Below are 22,413 nucleotides of genomic sequence, written 5' to 3'. Positions count from 1 at the left end.
ATTTTAAAGCTGACATATTTCTATAAAAAAGACTATGAATTCACAGAGTGAAGGAGATGAACATTCTGTTCACCTGTAGATCCTCAATATCATTTCATATCAAGTGTGAATGACAGGTAACCTCCCTAGAGATTTATTCATTCATTTCACTTCCAGGTTATTGCACAGCCACTTTGCCATGATGCGAATTACAATTAATGCTAAGCAGCCAGGGGTTGTTTGTTAAATTATTAGAGTCAGTGAAGCTCAATGACTCATTCTATGCTATTTACAGAACCAAGGCAAGCAATTCATCACAGAACAGATGTTAATGATAGGCTACCTGAATCCCTATAGAGGACCGTCGACTCTTAAGAAACTCCTCAGCTTTTGTCACTAAAATGGCCTTGTCACTGGTTCGTACTGAAGTGATTTGACTCTCAGAAGCATGGCGCTGTGCAGCGGCAGTTTCCATGGCAAGATTCATGGCCTTGTTACTGTCCAAACTGTCTGTAGAGTTGTACATCCCTCGACCATCTTGTGGCCATGGGGAAATCCTCTGAGTCCGGCTATCATGATATGCATCCTGGGTGGATTCTGTGCTGCTCTGTGCTGTAATTGAGATGAGCGGCTTGGAAGTGGTACGTGGGGGTACCGGTGGTGGCGTTTTTTTGTAACTTGTATAAGTTACAGCTACAGAAGGAATAAAGAAAAAAAGAAATCAAGATTAATTTGTTAATGGCAATATTGTGCTTTATTGGAGAAAAATGTAAAACAGAGACTATGCTACTTAAAAACCAAAGACAATTGCAAAATAGTGTTCATCTGCAAAGCTCACTATCAGCACAAACTCTTTCTCATCCTAAGATGGGTATCCATAGCAACAGGTTTATTTTATTTAATCAGGGAAGCAAGGATTGAAAACGCTCCTCATACTAAAATAAGAACCCTTGATTACAGTGAAGATGAAAGGAGTTAGCACGGATTTGTGTGTGTGTGTGTGTGTGTGTGTCTGAGTACTGAGAGTGATGTTCAGATTTGCACCCGTTAGTGCCCATGGGTTGGTTTTGCATGGGATAAAGCTGATAACAGGAATGAGGGATGATTTTTTCACCTTATGTAATCATTTGAACTCTGGACTCTTCACTGATTCAGTGGGGATTTAAGAAAATGACAGCAATATATTGAAACAAGAAATTCTTCGACAGACTCTTCCACTGAGCAGCAGCACATTACACTTTTGATCTTTTTAATACTAATTTTAGGTTTACTGTTGGATATAGATTTACTATCTGACAATAATATGACTACTTAAATGGGAATAAGGATTAAAATATATATGATTAAAACAAGCTACAAATATTAGTCAAGCAGGAAATTCTGTACATACAAATGTTTCTAAAATGCAAAGGCTAAGAATGACCTTTAAAACCAAAACAGACTAAAATACTTTAATCTACAGTGACATTTTATCCCTATTCTTGTAGTAAATTTTAAATGCAGTGAGAGTATATTGAAGGGTACTATTTTGAAATAGACAGAACCAGCAAAAGTACAGATCTAAAAAGTAGGATGAAATTGATGCTGAAAGAATGGGCTACACATCAGAGGGACAGTGAACTAATATCAACAGGATGAATCAGGTTTGCTTCTGGTTTGACTCTAATCCCATCACACAGTAGAGAGTTTGACAAAGCATCAGGTGCATCCAGGAGAGACTAAAAAAGGGAGAATCCCGACCAGGAGAAATCTCTTGCTTTTTGGTATTTCAGGGAACAGAAAAATAACAGTTTGCAGAGTGGTAGAAAACACTTCATTTATTTTGTGATCACTATCATACCATAAACAATCTGAATTTTTAAATCCAACCCACCTGACTCGAAAGGGGCTGCACTAGCGACAGGTCCATTCACCAGTTCGTACTGTTTTGGCAGAGGAGTGATTTGTTACTGAAATAGTTAGACCAGTACAACTCCTAGGGTGGATGCAATAGTGCCTTATAGCAGTATAACTTACTCCCCTTCCCATACAGGAATAGCTATAGCACTTTTACACTGATATACTTGTGCCCACATGAGCGGAGTTGTACTACTTTAACTATACCAATGTAGTTAGCGGCACAACTTGTGAGTGCAGATACAGCCTAATAAATCTACTATTAACAGCAAGGCTTTGCATTTTGCAGGATTTCGTAAAGGTGACCCAGGTAAGCCAGGGCCTCAGGCAAAGAGTGCCTCCCGCTGTAGAGAGGTCACATGATAAGCGAAGAACTAGGACGATCCAGTTTTTTCCAGCTAGTATGAGGTCTATGTTACAGTTAGAGAGAGGAGGGGCTGGCTAAGAAGCTGCTAGCCATTGTAACTTCTGCTGAGCAAGAATGAGAGGGTTACCACATAGGGAAAGTAGAGCCAGGAGAAAACCGCCATTCTTCCATTTTCTTTTTATCATTGGTAATCACAGATGAAATAAGAAAAAGAGTGAGTACTGGGGAAGAAAACCCTTCAGTAGGAGCCCAGTTTGAACCTACCACTTATTTAAACTGCTCCAATTCTGGTGGAAATTTGAGGAGGCTCTTGCCTTTGAGTTAAAGAAGTTTAAAGGAACAGGGTCAATAGATAGGGCCATCAGATTCAAGAGATGTCAAAGACCTCACAGACCAGACCATCAAATGTTTGAAATACAGAAGGTGTTGTGGTGTTAGTGGTGGGCTGAGTGGACATTGGTGACCAAATTCTAGACACAGGACAAACAAGTTCTTGTTTGTCACTGCACTGACTATTGCTACTTTACTTAAAGGGCACTTGTGGTGACATGTAGACATAGCAATCTTAAACTGATTATAACGAGTGGGAATGGGCAAATGACAGGTTAATGTGTAAAGTGTTTGAATAAAGAGGAAATATGTTTAAAATGTTGAATTATAAAACTGGAAAGTTCATCATTATACATCCTTACATACTATTCAGAAATCAGATTATGATTTTTCTGCCTAATTCTGCTTTTGCCTTGTCTTGCTTCCTTGACATGGAAGGGAAACTGCAAAACTGGGAAGGGGTCCTGAGTGTAAATCTGAACATGGGGCTCAAAAACATAGCTGTTCCAAGTGTGGTGCTACCATCTAGGTCTGGTGGTCATTCGTTAGTGGATTGTATGCCCAGGTAACTAGATTCTAGACAGTAAACATTAAGGTTACTGGACTGAAATGGCTGTTCAGGAATACTGAAACAACACTGAACGATCTAGAAAAACAAAACATTTATCTTTAATCAATAATTACAAATATCTTGATTTATAATTTTAATCAACTATGAATATTTTCACTTCTCCTTAAAACAATGGAATGCCTGTGTCAAGGTTCCTCCCCCACTCTGAACTCTAGGGTACAGATGTGGGGACCTGCATGAAAAAACCTCCTAAGCTTATCTTTACCAGCTTAGGTCAAAACTTCCCCAAGGTACAAAATATTCCCCCCATTGTCCTTGGACTGGCCGCTACCACCACCAAACTAATACTGGTTACTGGGCAAGAGCTGTTTGAACGCGTCTTTCCCCCCAAAATACTTCCCAAAACCCTGCACCCCACTTCCTGGACAAGGTTTGGTAAAAAGCCTCACCAATTTACCTAGGTGACTACAGACCCAGCCCCTTGAATCTTAAGAACAATGAACAATCCTCCCAACACTTGCACCCCCCCTTTCCTGGGAAATGTTGGATAAAAAGCCTCACCAATTTGCATAGGTGACCACAGACCCAAACCCTTGGATCTGAGAACAATGAAAAAGCATTCAGTTTTCTTACAAGAAGACTTTTAATAAAAAATAGAAGTAAATAGAAATAAAGAAATCCCCCCTGTAAAATCAGGATGGTAGATCTCTTACAGGGTAATTAGATTCAAAAACATAGAGAACCCCTCTAGGCAAAACCTTAAGTTACAAAAAAGATACACAGACAGAAATAGTTATTCTATTCAGCACAATTCTTTTCTCAGCCATTTAAAGAAATCATAATCTAACACATACCTAGCTAGATTACTTACTAAAAGTTCTAAGACTCCATTCCTGTTCTGTCCCTGGCAAGAGCAGCATACAGACAGACACAGACCCTTTGTTTCTCTCCCTCCTCCCAGCTTTTGAAAGTATCTTGTCTCCTCATTGGTCATTTTGGTCAGGTGCCAGCGAGGTTACCTTTAGCTTCTTAACCCTTTACAGGTGAGAGGAGCTTTCCCCTGGCCAGGAGGGGTTTCAAAGGGGTTTACCCTTCCCTTTATATTTATGACAGCCTGTCTCATCAATTTCCCTTAAGCCATCCTTGTCTGTAAACACTAGGGCAACTATTCATAAAAATCAGAATAGACTATAATAAGAACAGACTTTAATAAAAGAGTTTATTTGAGAAAATGAGACTGAAGAGACAGTCCAGATTCTGAGAGTTGATGCATTTTTTTAAAGCATGGTTGTGCTGTTCCATCACCAAACTTATCTCCTATCAGATTTGTAACTACTGGTTGAGAAGACAAAACCAAATAAAAACAAAAAAAAAAACACTTTTCAAATGCCAAGTAAGAGGGCAGCTTTTCAGAATATAGTTGTCCTCTCAGAGATGGAGATGACCACAGTATTTGGAAATTATGATAGTATCTGCAAAGCTTAAACTATAGCTCAAATTAATGATGGTGCTAGAAAAGGTAGATGCAGGTGGTCACAGTGCTGGAAAGCATTAGAAATAGGGCTACTGGGATGAAATGAAGTGGGTGAAATCCAGATAAGGAGATTAAACTAAGACAGGTTATCTGTGTTATAACTAATTTATTTTATTTCACCAGCTGTCTTCATCCCAGAGAACAGCAGTGAGCAATGAAGCATATGGTGAATGTGACAGTGAAACCTCATGGGCAAGCATAATCCTAATATACAGGCAATAGGTCCCATTTCTACCTAACAAATGTAAATATTGAACTTGTTCAACATACTTCCACTGTTAGCTTAATTTCTATCTAGCTTTTCTAAAGGTCCTCTCTTAGAAGAATTAGTGTGGTTGTTGTTTGAATATTACTTTTTGGGGGTAAGATTTAAGAGTTACTTCTGTGAACTTAATATTGCTTTTGGCCTTCTGCTGGGTGAGCTGTCTTACAAATACATTTTATGACTTATTTCTGCAAAACACTGGAAAGCATTTGCGTCATAATTTACGCCCCCTGCACCCCTAGATGTGCAATGAGAGGGAGAAACCAGGAAAGAGGTAATGATGAAAAAAGATCTAAGCACATAAGCAATCTTAATATATATTTACAGTAAGACATAGCAGCAAAAAAGTCCAATGAATTTCCAGGTTGCAGACACAGAGACAGGGTTTCCAACTTTCTAATCGCACAAAACCGAACACCCTTGCCCCGCCCCTTCTCTGAAGCCCTGCCTCGTCTCCAAGGCCCCGCCTCCCACCATCGCGCTCTCTCCACCACCCTCACTCACTTTCACTGGGCTGGGGCAGGGGGGTTGGGGTGTGGGACGGGGGTGCGGACTCCGGCTGGGGGTGCAGGCTCTCTGCTAGGGATGAGGGGTTTGGGGTTCAGGAGGGGCTGTGGGCTCCGGCTGGGGGTGTGGACTCTGGGGTGGAGCAGGGATGAGGGGTTTAGGGTGAAGGAGGGGACTCCAGTCTGGGGCAAGGGGTTGGGGTGCAGGAGAGGGTTCGGGGTGCACGGTCCTGGCGGCGCTTACCGCAGCTCCTGAGAAGCGGCAGCCAGGTCCCTGCAGCCCCTAGATGGATGGGCAGTTCCTGGCCAATGGGAGCTGCAGAACTTCCCTGGTCGCCCATGCATCTAGGGGCTGCAGGGACCTGGCGGCCACTTCTGGGAGCCATGCAGAGCTAGGGCAGGCAGTGAGCCTGCCTTAGACCCCGGCCCCCACTGCATTGACTTTTAACGGTCCGGTCTGCAGTGCCAACTGGTGCCGCCAGGGTCCCTTTTCAACTAGAACGGTTGAAAACTGGATACCTGGCAACCCTACACAGAGATCAGATCATTAGGCAGGGAAGTTAAAATCCATAGCTACACAGCTGGTGAGAGCACACCTGGATCTGTGTTCTATAAGGGCTGCTTTACTGCCAGAGAGAAATAGAAACTTGGAGGCACTAACAAAAATTGTTAAAATACTGGAGGGGCTGATTTATTGGGAAAGATTAAAGGGCCAATCCCAGTGGTTTAATCACTCAAGTAGTTCCAGTGAAGCCAATGGGATTATTTGTATGAACAAGATGAGCAGGATTTTGTTCTAAATGAACACAAAATGTATTGCTTAGCTAAGTGATAACTAAATAGAAAGTGATGGGGGCAAAAGAACCCTGCATTAGGCAGATGTGGGAGCTGTCCCCTACATTAGGCCTCATCTTGATCTCTAATATTTATAGATTTGCTAAAACCTGAAGCATCAGGGTTAGTATCCCTTCCAAAACTTTTGTCAGCATTAACTATTATGCCTCTGGATATTCTTCTTATCTATAAAAGTGTCCAATTCCTTCTGAATCTTGCAAAGTTCCTTGCCTCAGTGATCCCCTGCAGCAATGAGTTCCAGAGGCCCCTGTGGCAATGAGTTCTAATTGCATGTTGTGTAAAAAAATATTTCCTTTTCTCAATTTTGAATTTGCCACCTTTTAATTTCATTAAATTTCCCCCTTGTTCTTATGTTCTGACTTGGGGAGAACAGAAGTTCTCAGTCTACCTGCTCTTTACCATTCACTATTTCGTACACTTTTATCAAGCCTCCTTTTATTTGTCTCCTTTCTAACATAAACAATTCCAGTCTTTTCAATCTCTCCTTAACTCAGTTTTTTCCTATACCATTTTTCCTATAATGCTCTATTAGCTCTGAAATCCTGCCCTTCAGTGGAACAATTCACACACAAGTGTGAGGAGGCCTGGAGCAAGTCAGTGCGGCCACTGAATACATAGTGCGAGTTGAGCAGAGGCATGCCCAAGCTTCCTTAGAAATGCCCCGATTCTGTGTTTACGTAAAAGCTTATTTTCAATGTAAAACAACATTCTTGGATAACACAGAAAATGCCCAATATATTGTGAAACATGCAAAATTTGATGTGAGTTTTTTATTTCCCTATTTTGCATGAATGATTTTGGTGTTTAATCGCTGGCCATTTTCAATACGCTGTGCAACAATCTTGCTGTTGAACACAGAGGCACATACAAAGCAAAAATGACAGATTGGTTCCACACTGACAATTGATCTGTGACATCTGCAGCAGCTCTGAAGCACAAACAGAAAAATGAGTTGGCACCAGTAGTCAAGACATATTATGGGATAGTTTTAACCTGAACACGTAAAGAAGTACGAATGAAAGAGGTTGCGACTGTCTTTCCTTTTACATTTGTAGGTTACCTCAGCAAAGACAGTTTTAAATTTATAAACAGGAAAAACCTTTTTCTGGAAATCAGAATTTACAACTTGTCTTCATCAGTTAGTTACTGATCATCCCAAAGCAAGAAAATGAAGTGTACAGGTCAAGATACATAAAAACCTCCCTCCTTATGGTAAATTATACAGATGTCTTATAGGCCCTTTTGAATAACAGTATGGGCTATTTAGATACTTGCCCATTGTTATTACAAACATATACAAGCAATTCCCTTGTGTTTTCCTATTAGAAAATAAATTTTTAGGCAAATTTATGTCAGGACAATAAAATGCTTCTATGTTTATTCACAGTGGACTCGATGTCTAGTTGGCAGTCGGTATCAAGCAGAGTGCCCCAGTGGGGCCGGTTTTGTTCAAGATCTTTATTAATTATTTGGATGATGGGATTAATTGCACCCTCAGCAAATTCGCAGATGACACTAAGCTGGGGGGCGAGGTAGATACGCTGGAGGGTAGGGATAGGGTCCAGTGTGACCTAGACAAATTGGAGGATTGGGCGAAAAGAAATCTGATGACGTTCAACAAGGACAAGTGCAGAGTCCTGCACTTAGGAAGGAAGAATCCCATACACTGCTACGGGCTGGAGACCGATTGGTTAAGAAGCAGTTCTGCAGAAAAGGACCTGGGGATTACAGTGGATGAAAAGCTGGATATGAGTCAACAGTGTGCCCTTGTTGCCAAGAAGGCCAAAGGCACATTGGGCTGTATTAGTAGAAGCATTGCCTGCAGATCGAGGGAAGTGATTATTCCCATCTATTTGGCACTGGTGAGGCCACACCTGGAGTATTGTGTCCAGTTTTGGTTCCCCAACTACAGAAGGGATGTGGACAAATTGGAGAGAGTCCAGCGGAGGGCAACAAAAATGATTAGGGAGCTGGGGCACATGACTTACTAGGAGAGGCTGAGGGAACTGGGGTTATTTAGTCTGCAGAAGAGAAGAGTGAGGGGGGATTTGACAGCAGCCTTCAACTACATGAAGGGGGGTTCCAAAGAGGATGGAGCTAGGCTGTTCTCAGTGGTCACAGATGACAGAACAAGAAGCAATGGTCTCAAGTTGCAGTGTGGGAGGTGCTATCTTCCCTCAAGTTACACGTGGTTTGCACACCCACACAGTGCCAAATTGGCACACTATATAGTCACTTATTACATCACGTATAATATATATATAACTCTCTATCACCACTGAGTTTGGCCCAAATATGCCCATTAATGACGCATCCTCTGAACCATGTTCAACTTTCATTAGTATTTGCATTATGATATCTCTTATGAAGCATAATCAGAAATCAGTATGGTAGGCACTGTACAGATACGTTGTACAGAAGACAATCTCTGCCCCAGAAAGCTTACAGTTTAGGTTTCAGACGGGACACAACTGGTATAAATCCGAAGTATTTCTACTGATTTATCTCTTCAATGAAAGGCATTTTTAGATGTAACTGGTATAACTGAAAGCAGATTTTCTCCCTTAGACCTCGTTGCATTTTGCTGAATTTTCTGAGTATTGTAGAAACAGTTCTAGGAATAATTCAGTTACTCAGTCTAAGCAATTTTTTTCAATGCAAATATAATTTCTACTAGAAATGAAATGTTCTTCAGACTGAGATTATTACAAATAACTAGGCCTAGGATTATCTAAGTGAATCAGAAGATTTCAAGACGAAAGGCAAGAGGTGAGACCTAGTATTTTGGATCGGACATCGAATTTCATGAGGTCACAGTTCAGCCACCTTCAAGAGATGCAGCTTTCTAATTCACCCATAGTTGTCAGTGCACGTGCACAATGTGATCACCCTTTTCTTATGAATCAACATAACCATTAATTTAATGACATTAAACACTAACTCAAGGGGAAGATGCCATTATCCAGGGGAAAGCACAACAGATTTCCTGAGTAACAAGCTTTATTCATCCTGGGTCTGGTTACTTGCTTCAGGAAGATACAATGTGCCCCAGATTTCAGAGGAGCAAGACAACTGAGCTGCTGTTGGAAAGAATGCACTATGTTTTCTCCTGTTCTCTTGACTAGTGCAGAAGGAAGGCGAGGCTAGTACTACCTTGGAACTTCCTTTGCTCTGCCAGAGTGCAAAACCTGCAACTGTGCAAGAGGAAAGTTTCCTTGTGCCAGCCAGTTTAAGGGAGTGACAAAATTTGGACCCAAACATAGAGAGTACTAAATTCATTGTGTGATCTTCTGATCATTATGAGAATTCTTATAATCAAATTCATTTACATAATTGAAAATGGTCACCTATCAAGTGTCCTTAAAGCACTGCCTTGCTTTGTTAGAAATGCTTTTGCATGCAGCAGGAATATGGAACTTTTTTTTTTTTTAAGTACTCATGGCTGCAAAAAAAAATCACTTTTAAAAACAAAAGAATAATGAACATTAAAAGACTACTGACTGCAGAAAGCAAATGGAGCTTTTGAATTATGATATCTTGAGCACTTAAATGATTTTATTTGCTGATCAAAGGATGACCCCTTTGAGGGATTTCCTATAAATCCATGCCCCATTTGAAGGATAAAAGCCCTTCCTTTAAAAAAGAGGTGTCTGAGACATGGTTTTTATATTTAATAAGCAGGTCATCAATCGACTTCACAATCTGGTCTCTAATGGCCATGTAAAACAACTTTCAGAGATTAGGATAATGTCACATAGGTTCATTTCATATGTACATAGACAAAAGGAAAGTAGAAGTGTGAGATCTAGCCAGTGGTCTCTTACCTGCATCAATACATTTCTGGGCTCAATAATAATGAGATGCTTTAGAAATGATTAGATATAATGACAGGTTTCAGAGTAGCAGCCGTGTTAGTCTGTATTCGCAAAAAGAAAAGGAGGACTAGTGGCACCTTAGAGACTAACCAATTTAATAAATAAATTAGTTAGTCTCTAAGGTGCCACTAGTCCTCCTTTTCTTTTTGCGATTAGATATAATGCATATGTGGCTTTGGGTAAACAAAGATGGATCAACTGAAGGAATGGGCAAAAGTTAACATAAATTAGTCACTTGGGGCTAGCCAGAGAGTCTAGTAGCACCTGTAATGTACAGGATCCACATTTACAGTCTTGAGCTTGGTCCCTCTCTTACATGCAGAAACAGTATGTACTCAGTATGGACCACAAGGAAAAAATGCCTCCCCTTGCTGTGACCCTCCCCACTACCTGACATTGAGTGCTGACGGGCTCCCGAGGGAAAGGAGGTCACCATGATGTAAGGCATTTAAAAAGGAGAGCCACAAGAAACTGGGAGGATTCTGAAACATCTCAAACAAAAATGAGTCTTCTGGGTATAGATCTTAGGGAAATATTCCAATTCGTAGGAATTTTTCATGATCTGAATAGAGGAAAATACATTTTTGCACTTCTCCACAGACAACTGTTACAATGCCCATTCCTTGCCATCCAATTTAATTACTCCATGCAATTATTATTATTTAAAATCAAAACTGATCAGAGAGCAAAAAGCACATGAAAGTCAATTAATCTGGGCCAAAGAAAGTTAAATTGCAGGGAAACTTGTAATTTATAGAATACTATTTAAGACACAAAATAGAAGGAGACACAACACTTGCACCTGGTAAAATCAATAGTATGTGCGCAAAGTGAATGTAAAATGCTACCATATCAGAATGGCAGTGTTTCACAGACACTTTGCATTTACACTGGACAAGTGTAAATGACTACACAAGGTGCAGAGTGGTGGCAAATCAGGCTTCAAGAATATATCCTTGTTATCCACTGGCCCTTCCACCCTGCTGGTCTGCTCTTTGGTTTCTCAGTCATTTCCTGCCTGGGTGCCCACTTCCGCCTTTTGTTCTACTGGAAAAAGATCTTTTCATCCTTATCCTGGGACCAGAGTGCCCCAGACTCCAGAGCCCTTCTCTTTTGGAATATTTCTGGGTGTTTTACTTCTAGGACAGAATTGGATTTTGCAAACTTACAACCAAATTCTTTAAAAAACAAGTTATTTTGGAAATTAAGGAAAAAGTATATTTTAAACAAAAATTAATGATTTTCTTATCATAGCTACATTTTTACTTTTCCCCAAAAGCTAATCAGATTGGTGATCTTAATCACCATTCCAGGACAAAGAGGCTTACATGCTCACATGTTTCCAGAGATCAAATCTGAGGCTTGGGCTATGCCACCAACTTATGTCGGGATAACTATGTCGCTCAGGGGTATGCAAAATCCACCCCCTTCAGTGACATAGTTATGCCGACCTAACCCCTGGTGTAGAAAGCAATATGTTGATGAGAGGGTCTCTCCCATTGACATAGTCATCGTCTCTCATGGAGATGGAGTCCCCACACCAATGGGAGAAGCTCTCCTATTGGCTTAGGTAACCTCTTCACTAAGCACTACAGTAGAGCAGCGCTGTAAGTGTAATCAAGCCCCTAGTTTGGCCCACTAGCATGCCCTCCTGCCTATTGCCAGGGAGTTTCTCTTGTCTCTCTCTCTCTGTCTCTTTAAAAAGAATCATTCTTGCTGCTTTCCAGAGATGGGCAGGTGGGAAACCGTTAATATAGTCACAGTGACCTTTGTGTGCTGGTACTTCCTCGGGGAGTACTCTGCTTTCCCTGCACTTCAGTTCTACCAGAACTTTTATCTGTTTTTATCACAGACTAGAGTGAAATCTAGCTAAATATTTAAAGTTAAATAGCTTCTTACATAGTTTGGTTGTTGGGCCATTGTGTTGTAATAGTTCCTATTCATTTTCCCGGCTGGGTCACTCAAAGGTAGATTGGTTGTCAGAGATCAGATTTAACTGATCACAAAATACAATGTTTAGAAATCAAGGATAGGAGTACACATCTGTCACACATCTAATATATAATTAAGAATTGGCCACATATTACCACATTCTGGCACAATCCTTAAGATTAAAAAGCTGCAATTAACCATGTGCTCAGGTTTTTTGATGGAGCAGTTTAGTTACAAAGAATTCTATCATGCCTTTGAGGCACCGGCCTTACGTGGGGGGCAGTACATACATGCTTCATCTCAGGGTATATCTATACGGCCATCAGAGGTGCAGATGCACCGTGTACAGATGTACCCAAGCTAGCTTTCATCTAGATAACACAAGTACCAATAGCAGTGAAGCTGCGGCAGGACAGACTTCAGTGTGGGCTAGCTGCCCAAGGAAGTACCCAACACGCTGGGCAGGTTTGTACAGCTCATGCTGAAGCCCGTGCTGCTGCAGTTTCAATGTTACTGGTACTTGTGCTAGCTAGAGTTAAGATAGTTTGGTTGTGCTGCAATCATACCCCCTCACCCTCCTAACTGCAGTATAGACATACCCTCAGTGGCAGCTCATCTGGAGCACTCTGGCATGCAGCAGAGCAAAGCAACTGCACTGTGTGTTACTCTCTGCAGTCAACCAACTTTGCTGGTCCAGGGCAAGGGTTGCTGGTTGTGATTGGTTTCTGCAGGAAGAGAGGAGATAGCTCCACGATCTCTTTCCCCATGCACAGCCACACAGCAAATCGTAATAATCTGGTCCAAAGTCTTGTCTGAAGACCTGCTGTATAGAAATGTTAATGGATGGGACCAAATCCTATATATTTCTGTAGTTTTGAATTTGCTTATAAAGTATTAAACATTGGGCCAGATCCTCAGCTGGCGTAAATCAGTGTAGCTCCAATGAAGTCACCAACATGGAAGTCAATGGAGCTAGGCCAATTTGCACCAGGAGAGGATCTGGCACATTATCATTATCACTGTGTGCAGTACAGATGGGCTAGGTTGGTGTCTATTGTGTTTGTATTTAAAAAAATATAGGACTGTTTTCTGAAACACCAGGTCACTGCTGCTGGACAAGTCTTATACCAAATGATACTTTTAATGCAGCATGTGATGTATCATCTGTTCTTGACATCTCAGCACTGAATCGAATCCATGAAGCCATTTGAGACAATACAAAAGATTTATTGTTCATGCGATACGCAAGATGAATTACAAGCCATTGGGTGTGGTGCAGAAATGACTAGTTACAATTCTGTGGCTTACTTGATGATCACAACAGACCCTTCTAGCTGTAAAATCAATGAATCTATGTGATATCGTACAGGAAACCAACAAAACAAATAAACTGGGAAATGTGACCACTAAATTTTGAAAATGTTGAAGTCTAAAGAGTAGCATTTTAACACACAGCAATCTCCTAATTAGAACTTGAAGGAGAACAATATAAAAGGAATTACAATATTCAAGTCATTCAGTGTGTAAACCATTGCCTCCATATTGGAAGAATCTAGCTCTGAAGATAGCTCATTCTACATAGACGGTAAGATCTATTTTGACAGTGTAATTAATGTTAATCTCAGAACAGAAATGTAAGTCAAGCAAGACATCAAGGTCACACACTGTAAGCGTGTACTAAAGTTAAAAGAGAGATGTGGGCAACACCAACGTTGTGGAATCGTTGATGGACTAGTTACGAAGGGTTCTATTTTAGATCAGTTAATTAGCAAGAAATTATAGTCTAACCAGAATTTAGCATCCCGTAGACAGCAAAGTAGTGTTGACAGCTGTTTCACCGTTCTAGACAATTTCTTTGTTCTTCTAAAATATTTAAATTGCACTACAAAACATGATCTTAGATTTTCAGCAGCAGGAAGGAGGTGGGAAAAATGTGAATTTAATAATGCGGCATTTAAAAATATATTACAAGCATTGAAAATATGTTCTTCACTTATCAAAGGGCAGCAGAGAGGAAAAGGAACTACTGGGTAATCCTGCTCCTATTAGTCAATGGGAGTTTTGCCATTGGCTTTAAGTGAAGTAGGATCAGTCCCCATATTAGTATAATTCAGTGTTTCTCAACCCCCTCCCTGGCCCAAGGAGGGTCATGAAGTATGATCAGGGGAGTCACAGGCTATTGAATATATTATTACAATCTACAGCCAAGAAAATCTTGTCCCCCAGCCCGCCTTCCCACACACCTTTATCCTTCAACGTCAAGTATTTCTGCCAATCTCTAAACACACACATACACACAGGGTTATCATTATGATTGTTGATACGTTTTTACTCTTACTTTTATAGGTGGTTGTGAAAATGTTTGACTTTCATTAAGGAGTCACCAACCTGAAAAAGCTGAGAAATACTGGTATAATCAATTAACCTTAAAAGAAGTATCATGCAATGAAATGGTACAAGATGGTGCAAGATGACAGTTCTCCTAGATTAATGATAATTATAAATTACTAAACCAACTTTAATAATAAAAATAATACAATTCATTTTTATATGGTGCCTTTCATTTTAAAGGGCTCTACAAACAGCTAACCCACACAATACCCAAGTGAGATGGATAATCATATCCTGTGTGTACAGATGGGGAAACCCACTTACCCAAGGATACAGGAGTCACTATCAGAGCCAAAAATAGAATGGCTTCCAGTCCTGTGTTGCAGACCAAACATCTGACTCTTTTGTACACAGCATGACTGATACATTTCCCTATATTCAGTATCTCCATAGCCTTGAAGAGGAAGTATAACTCATCTTTATGGTTCAGATGGCAAGAAGAATGCTTGCTGGTTTAGTAACAGGCACTGTGCTGAACTGCAGCTCACCAGCTAAATGAAATATCAGGCATCAGGGGAGTCCTGAAGCATGGTTGTTGGAACATAACCTCACAAGTCTCATTTTCATTAACAGGACTTCTGTGACTAAATACCTACAGATCACACTCAAAACTTCCCCATTTGGATCTAGTTATTAGAGATAGTTTTATAATGACAGAACTGAAAATAATTTTCGGCAAGAGAAAGGAAATCTGAAAGTCTAAGGATATTTTATTATTGACTGGTGGAGTGAACTATAACTGGGGCCCTATCAAATTCACGGTTCATTTTGGTCAATTTCATAGTCATAGGATTTTAAAAATAGTAAATTTCATTATTTCAGCTATTTAAATCTGAAATTTCATGATGTTGTAATAGTAGGGTCCTAACCCCCCAAAAAGTAGTGGGGGGGGGTCACAAGGTTATTGTAGGTGGGGTTGTGGTACTGCTACCCTGACTTCTGCGCTGCTGCCTGCAGAGCTGGGCCCTCAATCTGCAGCCACCACTCTCCGGCCGCCCAGCTCTGAAGGCAGCAGCACAGAAATAAGGGTGGCCTGGTATGGTATTGCCACTCTTCTGCGCTGCTGCTGGCGGAGAGCAGACTTCAGAGCTGGGCACCCGGCTAACAGCCGCCGCTCTCTGGCTGCCCAGCTCTGAAGGCAGCAGCACAGAAGTAAGGCTGGCAATACTGCGACCCCCCTAAAATAGCCTTGCGACCCCCCCACAACTCCTTTTTGGGTGAGGACCCCCAATTTGAGAAACGCTGGTCTCCTCTGTGAAATCTATATAGTATAGGGTAAAAGGACACAAAAGGCCAGATTTCATTGGGGGAGACCAGATTTCATGGTCCATGATGTATTTTTCATGGCCATGAATTTGGTAGAGCCCTAGCTATAACTGAAACTATCTCGTGCTATGTGACCAACTGGATTTGGAATTACAGTTCAATCGTTTAATAAATATGGAATTCTATTTATTTTTCACAACCCTTTACTAGTCTGAGTGCAACTGGTTGAGATAGGTTCATTTAACTAAACAAATTCCCCATTATTCACCAGTGGCTATTTGCTAATCCATAGATTCTCCCAGCTACCAGCTGACAGAAAAGGGTCAAATACTGGTTCAAATTATGGTGAATGATTCCAAGGAACAGGTACCTTACAAGTTCCAGAACTGGTTATTGGTCACTTTACCACCCTCTAGAGCAAGAGTTTTCTGCTATACCAATATAACCCTTCCCTCCAGTTGTTAAAACCTAAATGGGTCTGGGATTCCTTCTGAGAGACAGCCTCTCACCTTACATCCCAGTGACTCAGTGAAGATCAACTGCAGTGCACTCGTTATTCATTCCTTTGGGGTAAAATTCTCATAGTCCAGAGTTGGGTCTTTTTTTCATTTAAGAATCCCTGGCTTTGGACCTCATTCCCTTTGGTGGTGCTCCAAGACCAGTTTAATGAGCTTCAGGGCACACAGGAAGATGGTTACTATGCAGATCAGCTCTGTTTGAATGTGGTTGTGTTTTTTTTTTCCTCTTTTGGTTTTATTTTAATTGATAGTTTGGGGATTTTTTTTCCTATTAAGGCATTAGGATCAAATCATCTCTCTCTCTTACTCACACACACACACACGCACAAATCATCTATCCAAACCTTTAGTGGGCAGCACACACCCGGAACACTACTGAATGGCAAGGGGGAAGCAGCAGACACCCGTCTTGCCTTAGAGATGGGACTATGGATGCTAGTATCACCATTTGATGTACTTGTTAGGGTTACTTTGATCCACCTTTTATCTTGGAAATAAGAAAGTAACAGGAATAGAAACCCTCTCCTTTGCTGCTGAGGGACCTCCTCTATAGCAAGCATTTGGAGGAGACAGATAATTTCATTCTTTAGTGCTTTCTCCTGATAGGGATCATTGAAGAAGTATTAGGAAGGGAAGGTTAGGAGACTGCAGAGTGTGAATTGGATGGAATAAACCGTTGAATAACCTCAGAACTGACTGGTCTGAAGTAATTCCACTCCCTGCTGCCTGAAAAAAAGAATGTAAGTGGTTGGAAATGGAGTATACTGGCCTTTTAAACTGTTGAAAAAAATCCACTGGGCCCAGCAGTGTTGCATTCTAGGTTTTTACTCTGGGAACATACCAGGGCAACAAGGAAGGCAGCTAACAAGGAAGAAGAAGTGGTCTCAGGGTTGCAGTGTGCAGTTTGGAAGAAAAATCCAGGCTACTAACTCTGTTTAGAGCCTGAGGCCACAGTTTCAGAGTGTAGGTGGGTACAAACTCCATATTCCTGCAGTAATGAGGACACACTGAGCATTGTAGTTTCCTGGCAATGCTGAGAGTCATAGAGCAGGATTTCAGCACAGCATGCTGGAAGCAGATTTTGTATATTAGTAGCTTTCTTCCCTCATAAGGAGAATTTGACAGACCTGCAGAGATCCAGAAATATTAAGGGTCTCTCGCTGAGTGTCATAAATATAAAGGGAAGGGTAAACCCCTTTGAAATCCCTCCTGGCCAGGGGAAAGCTCCTCTCACCTGTAAAGGGTTAAGAAGCTAAAGGTAACCTCGCTGGCACCTGACCAAAATGACCAATGAGGAGACAAGATACTTTCAAAAGCTGGGAGGAGGGAGAGAAACAAAGAGTCTGTGTGTCTGTCTTATACTGGTTTCTGCCAGGGATAGACCAGGAATGGAGTCTTAGAACTTTTAGTAAGTAATCTAGCTAGGTATGTGTTAGATTATGATTTCTTTAAATGGCTGAGAAAAGAATTGTGCTGAATAGAATAACTATTTCTGTCTGTGTATCTTTTTTGTAACTTAAGGTTTTGCCTAGAGGGGTTCTCTATGTTTTTGAATCTAGTTACCCTGTAAGATATCTACCATCCTGATTTTACAGGGGGGATTTCTTTATTTCTATTTACTTCTAATTTTTATTAAAAGTCTTCTTGTAAGAAAACTGAATGCTTTTTCATTGTTCTCAGATCCAAGGGTTTGGGTCTGTGGTCACCTATGCAAATTGGTGAGGCTTTTTATCCAACATTTCCCAGGAAAGGGGGGGTGCAAGTGTTGGGAGGATTGTTCATTGTTCTTAAGATCCAAGGGTCTGGGTCTGTAGTCACCTAGGCAAATTGGTGAGGCTTTTTACCAAACCTTGTCCAGGAAGTGGGGTGCATTTGGGAAGTATTTTGGGGGGAAAGACTCATCCAAACAGCTCTTCCCCAGTAACCAGTATTAGTTTGGTGGTGGTAGCGGCCAGTCCAAGGACAACGGGTGGAATATTTTGTACCTTGGGGAAGTTTTGACCTAAGCTGGTAAAGATAAGCTTAGGAGGTTTTTCATGCAGGTCCCCACATCTGTACCCTAGAGTTCAGAGTGGGGGAGGAACCTTGACACTGAGATAGGAAAGTAAGCTGTCAGTTTAAGCTATATTTTTCCTTTCAGGCCAGTGTTGTCCTGGGAAAAGTTTGGGGGTACGCATGTATGATTTTGAACTTAGCTGTAAAGAAGAGTTTGTGATATGTAAACAAGAGTAGGGAAAAAGGCATCTTTGGGAATGGGAATTCTTGGTGTTTGCTTTGGACTTTGCCATATACCCTCTTAACCAAAATAAGAACGGGGCTGGGCAGTGGAATCTCAGAATATGGCATCACTACTAGCAGCAGCTACAAGGGTGAGCAGCTTCAGTGACAGTATAGCTACAGTGGCAAAGAGATCACTTGTTCACTCTCCCCACTCCCCTGGGGATGGAGGTTAACCCACTTGAGCACACCCCTGGACTCAGGGACTTCATTGAGCTCAAGCAACAAACTGTGAGTGAGGTGCAACAGTGGGGAGTGGAATGTTAAAGGGACATTTGTCCACTGAACTATCACAGCACAAGATGGGAAACTGAGGCAAAGTGTTGCCCAAGATACAAGGGGGCAAGTGTTTTACTTATTGTCTGCATATTGCCGAGTCATTGTTTTCCCAGATTAATGCTGGACAACACAGCATTAATGCTCCCCTTAATAAAATTTTCTTTTGTTATACACAGACTCAATGCTTGTAAGTAGGAAAGTAATGCCTATCACAGGTGCCCAGGGGTGGTGTTTAGTTTTCCCAGATTTCTGGGTGGGGGCTTGAGCTGGTTTTGTTTAAAAATTGAATTCATCCTTTCCTGCTACTGCCACCACTTGGCAGAAAGGTTACAACATTATCCACTTAACAAAACAATGGAACATAAGAACGGCCATACTGGGTCAGACTAAAGGTCCATCTAGCCCAGTATCCAGTCTTCCAACAGTAGCCAGTGCCTGGTGCCCCAGAGGGAATGAACAGAACAGATAATCGTCAAGTGATCCATCCATTCCCAACTTCTGGCCATTCTTATAGAAGATGGACAGAAAGTTCTTAACCACAGTGAAGCATAATTAGTCTTGGCAAGAGTCATACAGACGAGTGGGATTTACCATTGGTCTCCAACAATGTGGACTGCTTTGGGTCATTGTCACTTATTCTCACTGGACCATAAGGATGAGTGGGGCACTGGCTTCTTCCTGATTTAGATAAGGCCAAAAGTATAGGTACTGTCCCTGAGTCTTCATGTTCACATTCATTGCCAATCTGGTGTTTCCTTTCTTGGAGTAAGATTACATCATTTTGAATTCTACCAAGTAAGTAGCCTCAGTTCACTGTTTAGGTGGTATGGCAAAAAATAACCCTGTTTTACAACCTGGCTGAGGTTAGGAGAGAGTTTTGCTTCCTCCCACAGAAGAAAAAAATCAATCTGACAAGTAAGGATGGATAGGGATTCGTCCAATGGATAGCCCAGTTTACCGGCACAAAAAGCTAACCCATAGTAATCACCAGTACTCAAGAGCATGTCCTGGGATCACGTATGTCTCTGGAAAGTGGTTTAAATATTGGAAGAGTTGACTATGGTAACCCTCTTTCCAAATGTTGTGAGGACATCCTAATGCTTCTAACAGGATGAGCAAATATGTCCCACGTACTATTGAATAAAGCGGTAGCTTTCCTGCCATTCTGAATGAAACCTGTGTCTATCCACATTTGTAAGCATCTTTTGACAAACTAAGTTTTATAAATGTATATATAAATATACATCCAAAATAGATAGTTCCATAATTAAATTCAGAGATGAAATATTTACATTTTCTCTTACATTATTAAATCTTTTAGCTAAGTCTAGTGCTACAATTTCTAGTCTGTGCTACAATTTCATTTCTTTACAACATTGATAAAAGGCAGCCACGGCTCCTATTACTAATATTTAAACTAATAATGAAATTGTGTTTCCTGTTAATTTTCTAAGAAATGGCTTTAATGACTTTGCCAAGAAGGGCTTATAATAGCAGCAGCGGGGAAAAAATCTGACCAAAATTAATCTTCCTAAAGATTCAAAAGGGTGAATTTGCACTGAAGGTTGAAATGGAACTTTAACCTTTGTCGCTTTTATTTGAAAGAAGCCTATGGGCATGTTAAATATCGGCCAGCCTCTTACATTGTATTGTATCTAATAACTTCTTTTACAATTTTCAGATAAGTAAAGGAGGAAGTAAGGGGTTATTTGAAATGTAGCAATAATATGAAAAGAAGCATCTGTCTCTAAAGTGCTAAATGCTGAAGAGAGAAATATGAAACAGTTATTCCATGGTTTTACAGCTAATGACTTGTTTGGAAACTGGAAATTTCAATTAATATTGAACCACATAATCAGTGCTCTCCCTTGCAAATCTAATAAATATTTCTGATTTGAATATTTGTCTTAGGTCAGTAACCCCATAAAAGTTACGAACAAACTTGTTCCGTGGCACAGGGATAATAATTTTTATTAGAGAATGTCACAAACTGAAAAATCTGAATACAGATCCAGATTCGGAACCTTCTAAAGTCTATGGGATTTGGAAACAGAGTTCTCTTTAGGGCCCCATTTCTAATTACCAGTTTTCCTATAGTCTTTTTTTTTGCTATGGTGTCACTATTCCCTGACCTTGACTAATAAGAAATATTATGTATTTAGACAACAAAATCTATCTGATAAATCATTCCAGAAATAGGAAGGAAATCATGCGTGAAATGAAGGTTAGAGTTTTCAAAACCACATAATTTAACCAGCAGACTGCTAATCAATGTATAGCATTTTTCATGAGGAAAGAACAATGGGACGCAGTCATATTTATTGTCTAGTCTGATGATTTTGCCAAACATATCACATTCTAGTCAACTTTATGACTCCAGGAAAAAGAAAGTACTCTCCTGAATGGGAAGGCTGTGTTTAAGCTGGAATGCAAAGTCACAGTATCTCAGGTAGATAAGTCAACCAACTTGTCTTTTAAGTTAGATCTAGAAATGTTCTAACTTCGGTGCCTAAAGTCAGGTATAAAAACCCATATTTAGGCACCCACGTTTGACTGCTTTGGTCTCAGTCCATGCAACAGTATCTTCATATTCATCATACGGTGCTATACAACAGCTGGGAAGAATGTAGTCCCATTGGTGGCTATTAAAAGTTTTATTGCTTTATATATTTTATCCCTTGATGACAGAGTTATTAAAGCTTCTAAACGTGGGATGGAAATGTGTATACATGTGGTGAGGGAAGTAACAATAACTATTTGTATTTTAGGAGTTGCTTACAATATCTCATTAAGCTGTGTTGTATAAAATGATACATTGAAGATAAAATAACACAGAATGCTCTTGGTAGCACTGTATGCTGATGATAATGAAAGACAACAATTGCTTTCTGCTCAATAGCTCCTACTGCTCTGCTGTATAGTAAATATGTCAAAAATCAATTTAAGTAGGCTTGTTTCATTTTTTGTTTGGGCTATATTTTTACTTTCTGTGAATGTGGAATCTCATTTCAGCAATATGAGGATAGGTCAGTATCACTGAGTGTGACAGGAATATATTTGGGAATGTAAAAATAGATTTGGATAACTTCACAAATGTTATAATGGATTCAGTTTAGTTTTCTAACTTATCTATACAATATTTGCTCACCTTTCTCTATAAATGACAGTTAAAATAATAAAATTAATCTCTTTGTTAAGCAACTTAAAAGAAAAAAAGTAGCTCTAAAGGTGTGAAAGAATCCTAAAAATGAGTTGAATAATAATGAATGATAATGATTACTGATGAGTAACAGTGAAGATACGTGAAATATGCCACTGTATATGATCCTTATCTGTCATACCCTTTCCAGAGTTAAGTAAGTTACACCCTGCCCTATCCCTAAGAGTTTGGACCAGATATTTAAACCCCATCTTCCCTTCTTGTACCTGCAATTTAAGGGCCTAACTGATTGTGAATGTAACTGATCTCTTTTAGATGTTTAATTTCAAGATAGGCAGGTGCCACCAGTTATTTAAATATCTAAATAACACCATTTTTTGCCTGCAATTATTTGCACTTGCAAAACTGTGCA

The 22,413-nt window shown here is 40.4% G+C and overlaps 1 protein-coding gene across 8 annotated transcripts in view; it reads right to left on the bottom strand.

The window, feature by feature from the left end:
- DLGAP2 (DLG associated protein 2) overlaps window positions 1-22,413 on the bottom strand; it is a 701,029-nt gene that overhangs the window by 40,107 nt on the left and 638,509 nt on the right. For all 8 annotated transcript variants that reach the window (XM_048845341.2, XM_048845340.2, XM_048845342.2 and 5 more), the window contains one exon: window positions 323-672. In XM_048845341.2, the coding sequence (XP_048701298.1) occupies window positions 323-672 (350 nt within the window). The remainder of the gene's footprint in view (window positions 1-322; window positions 673-22,413) is intronic.

Source organism: Caretta caretta, chromosome 3, assembly GCF_965140235.1.
Source record: "Caretta caretta isolate rCarCar2 chromosome 3, rCarCar1.hap1, whole genome shotgun sequence".
NCBI classification, from domain to species: domain Eukaryota; kingdom Metazoa; phylum Chordata; order Testudines; family Cheloniidae; genus Caretta; species Caretta caretta.
The sequence above is the reverse complement of the archived record's forward strand: the minus strand, read 5'-3'. Positions and strand labels throughout refer to the sequence as shown.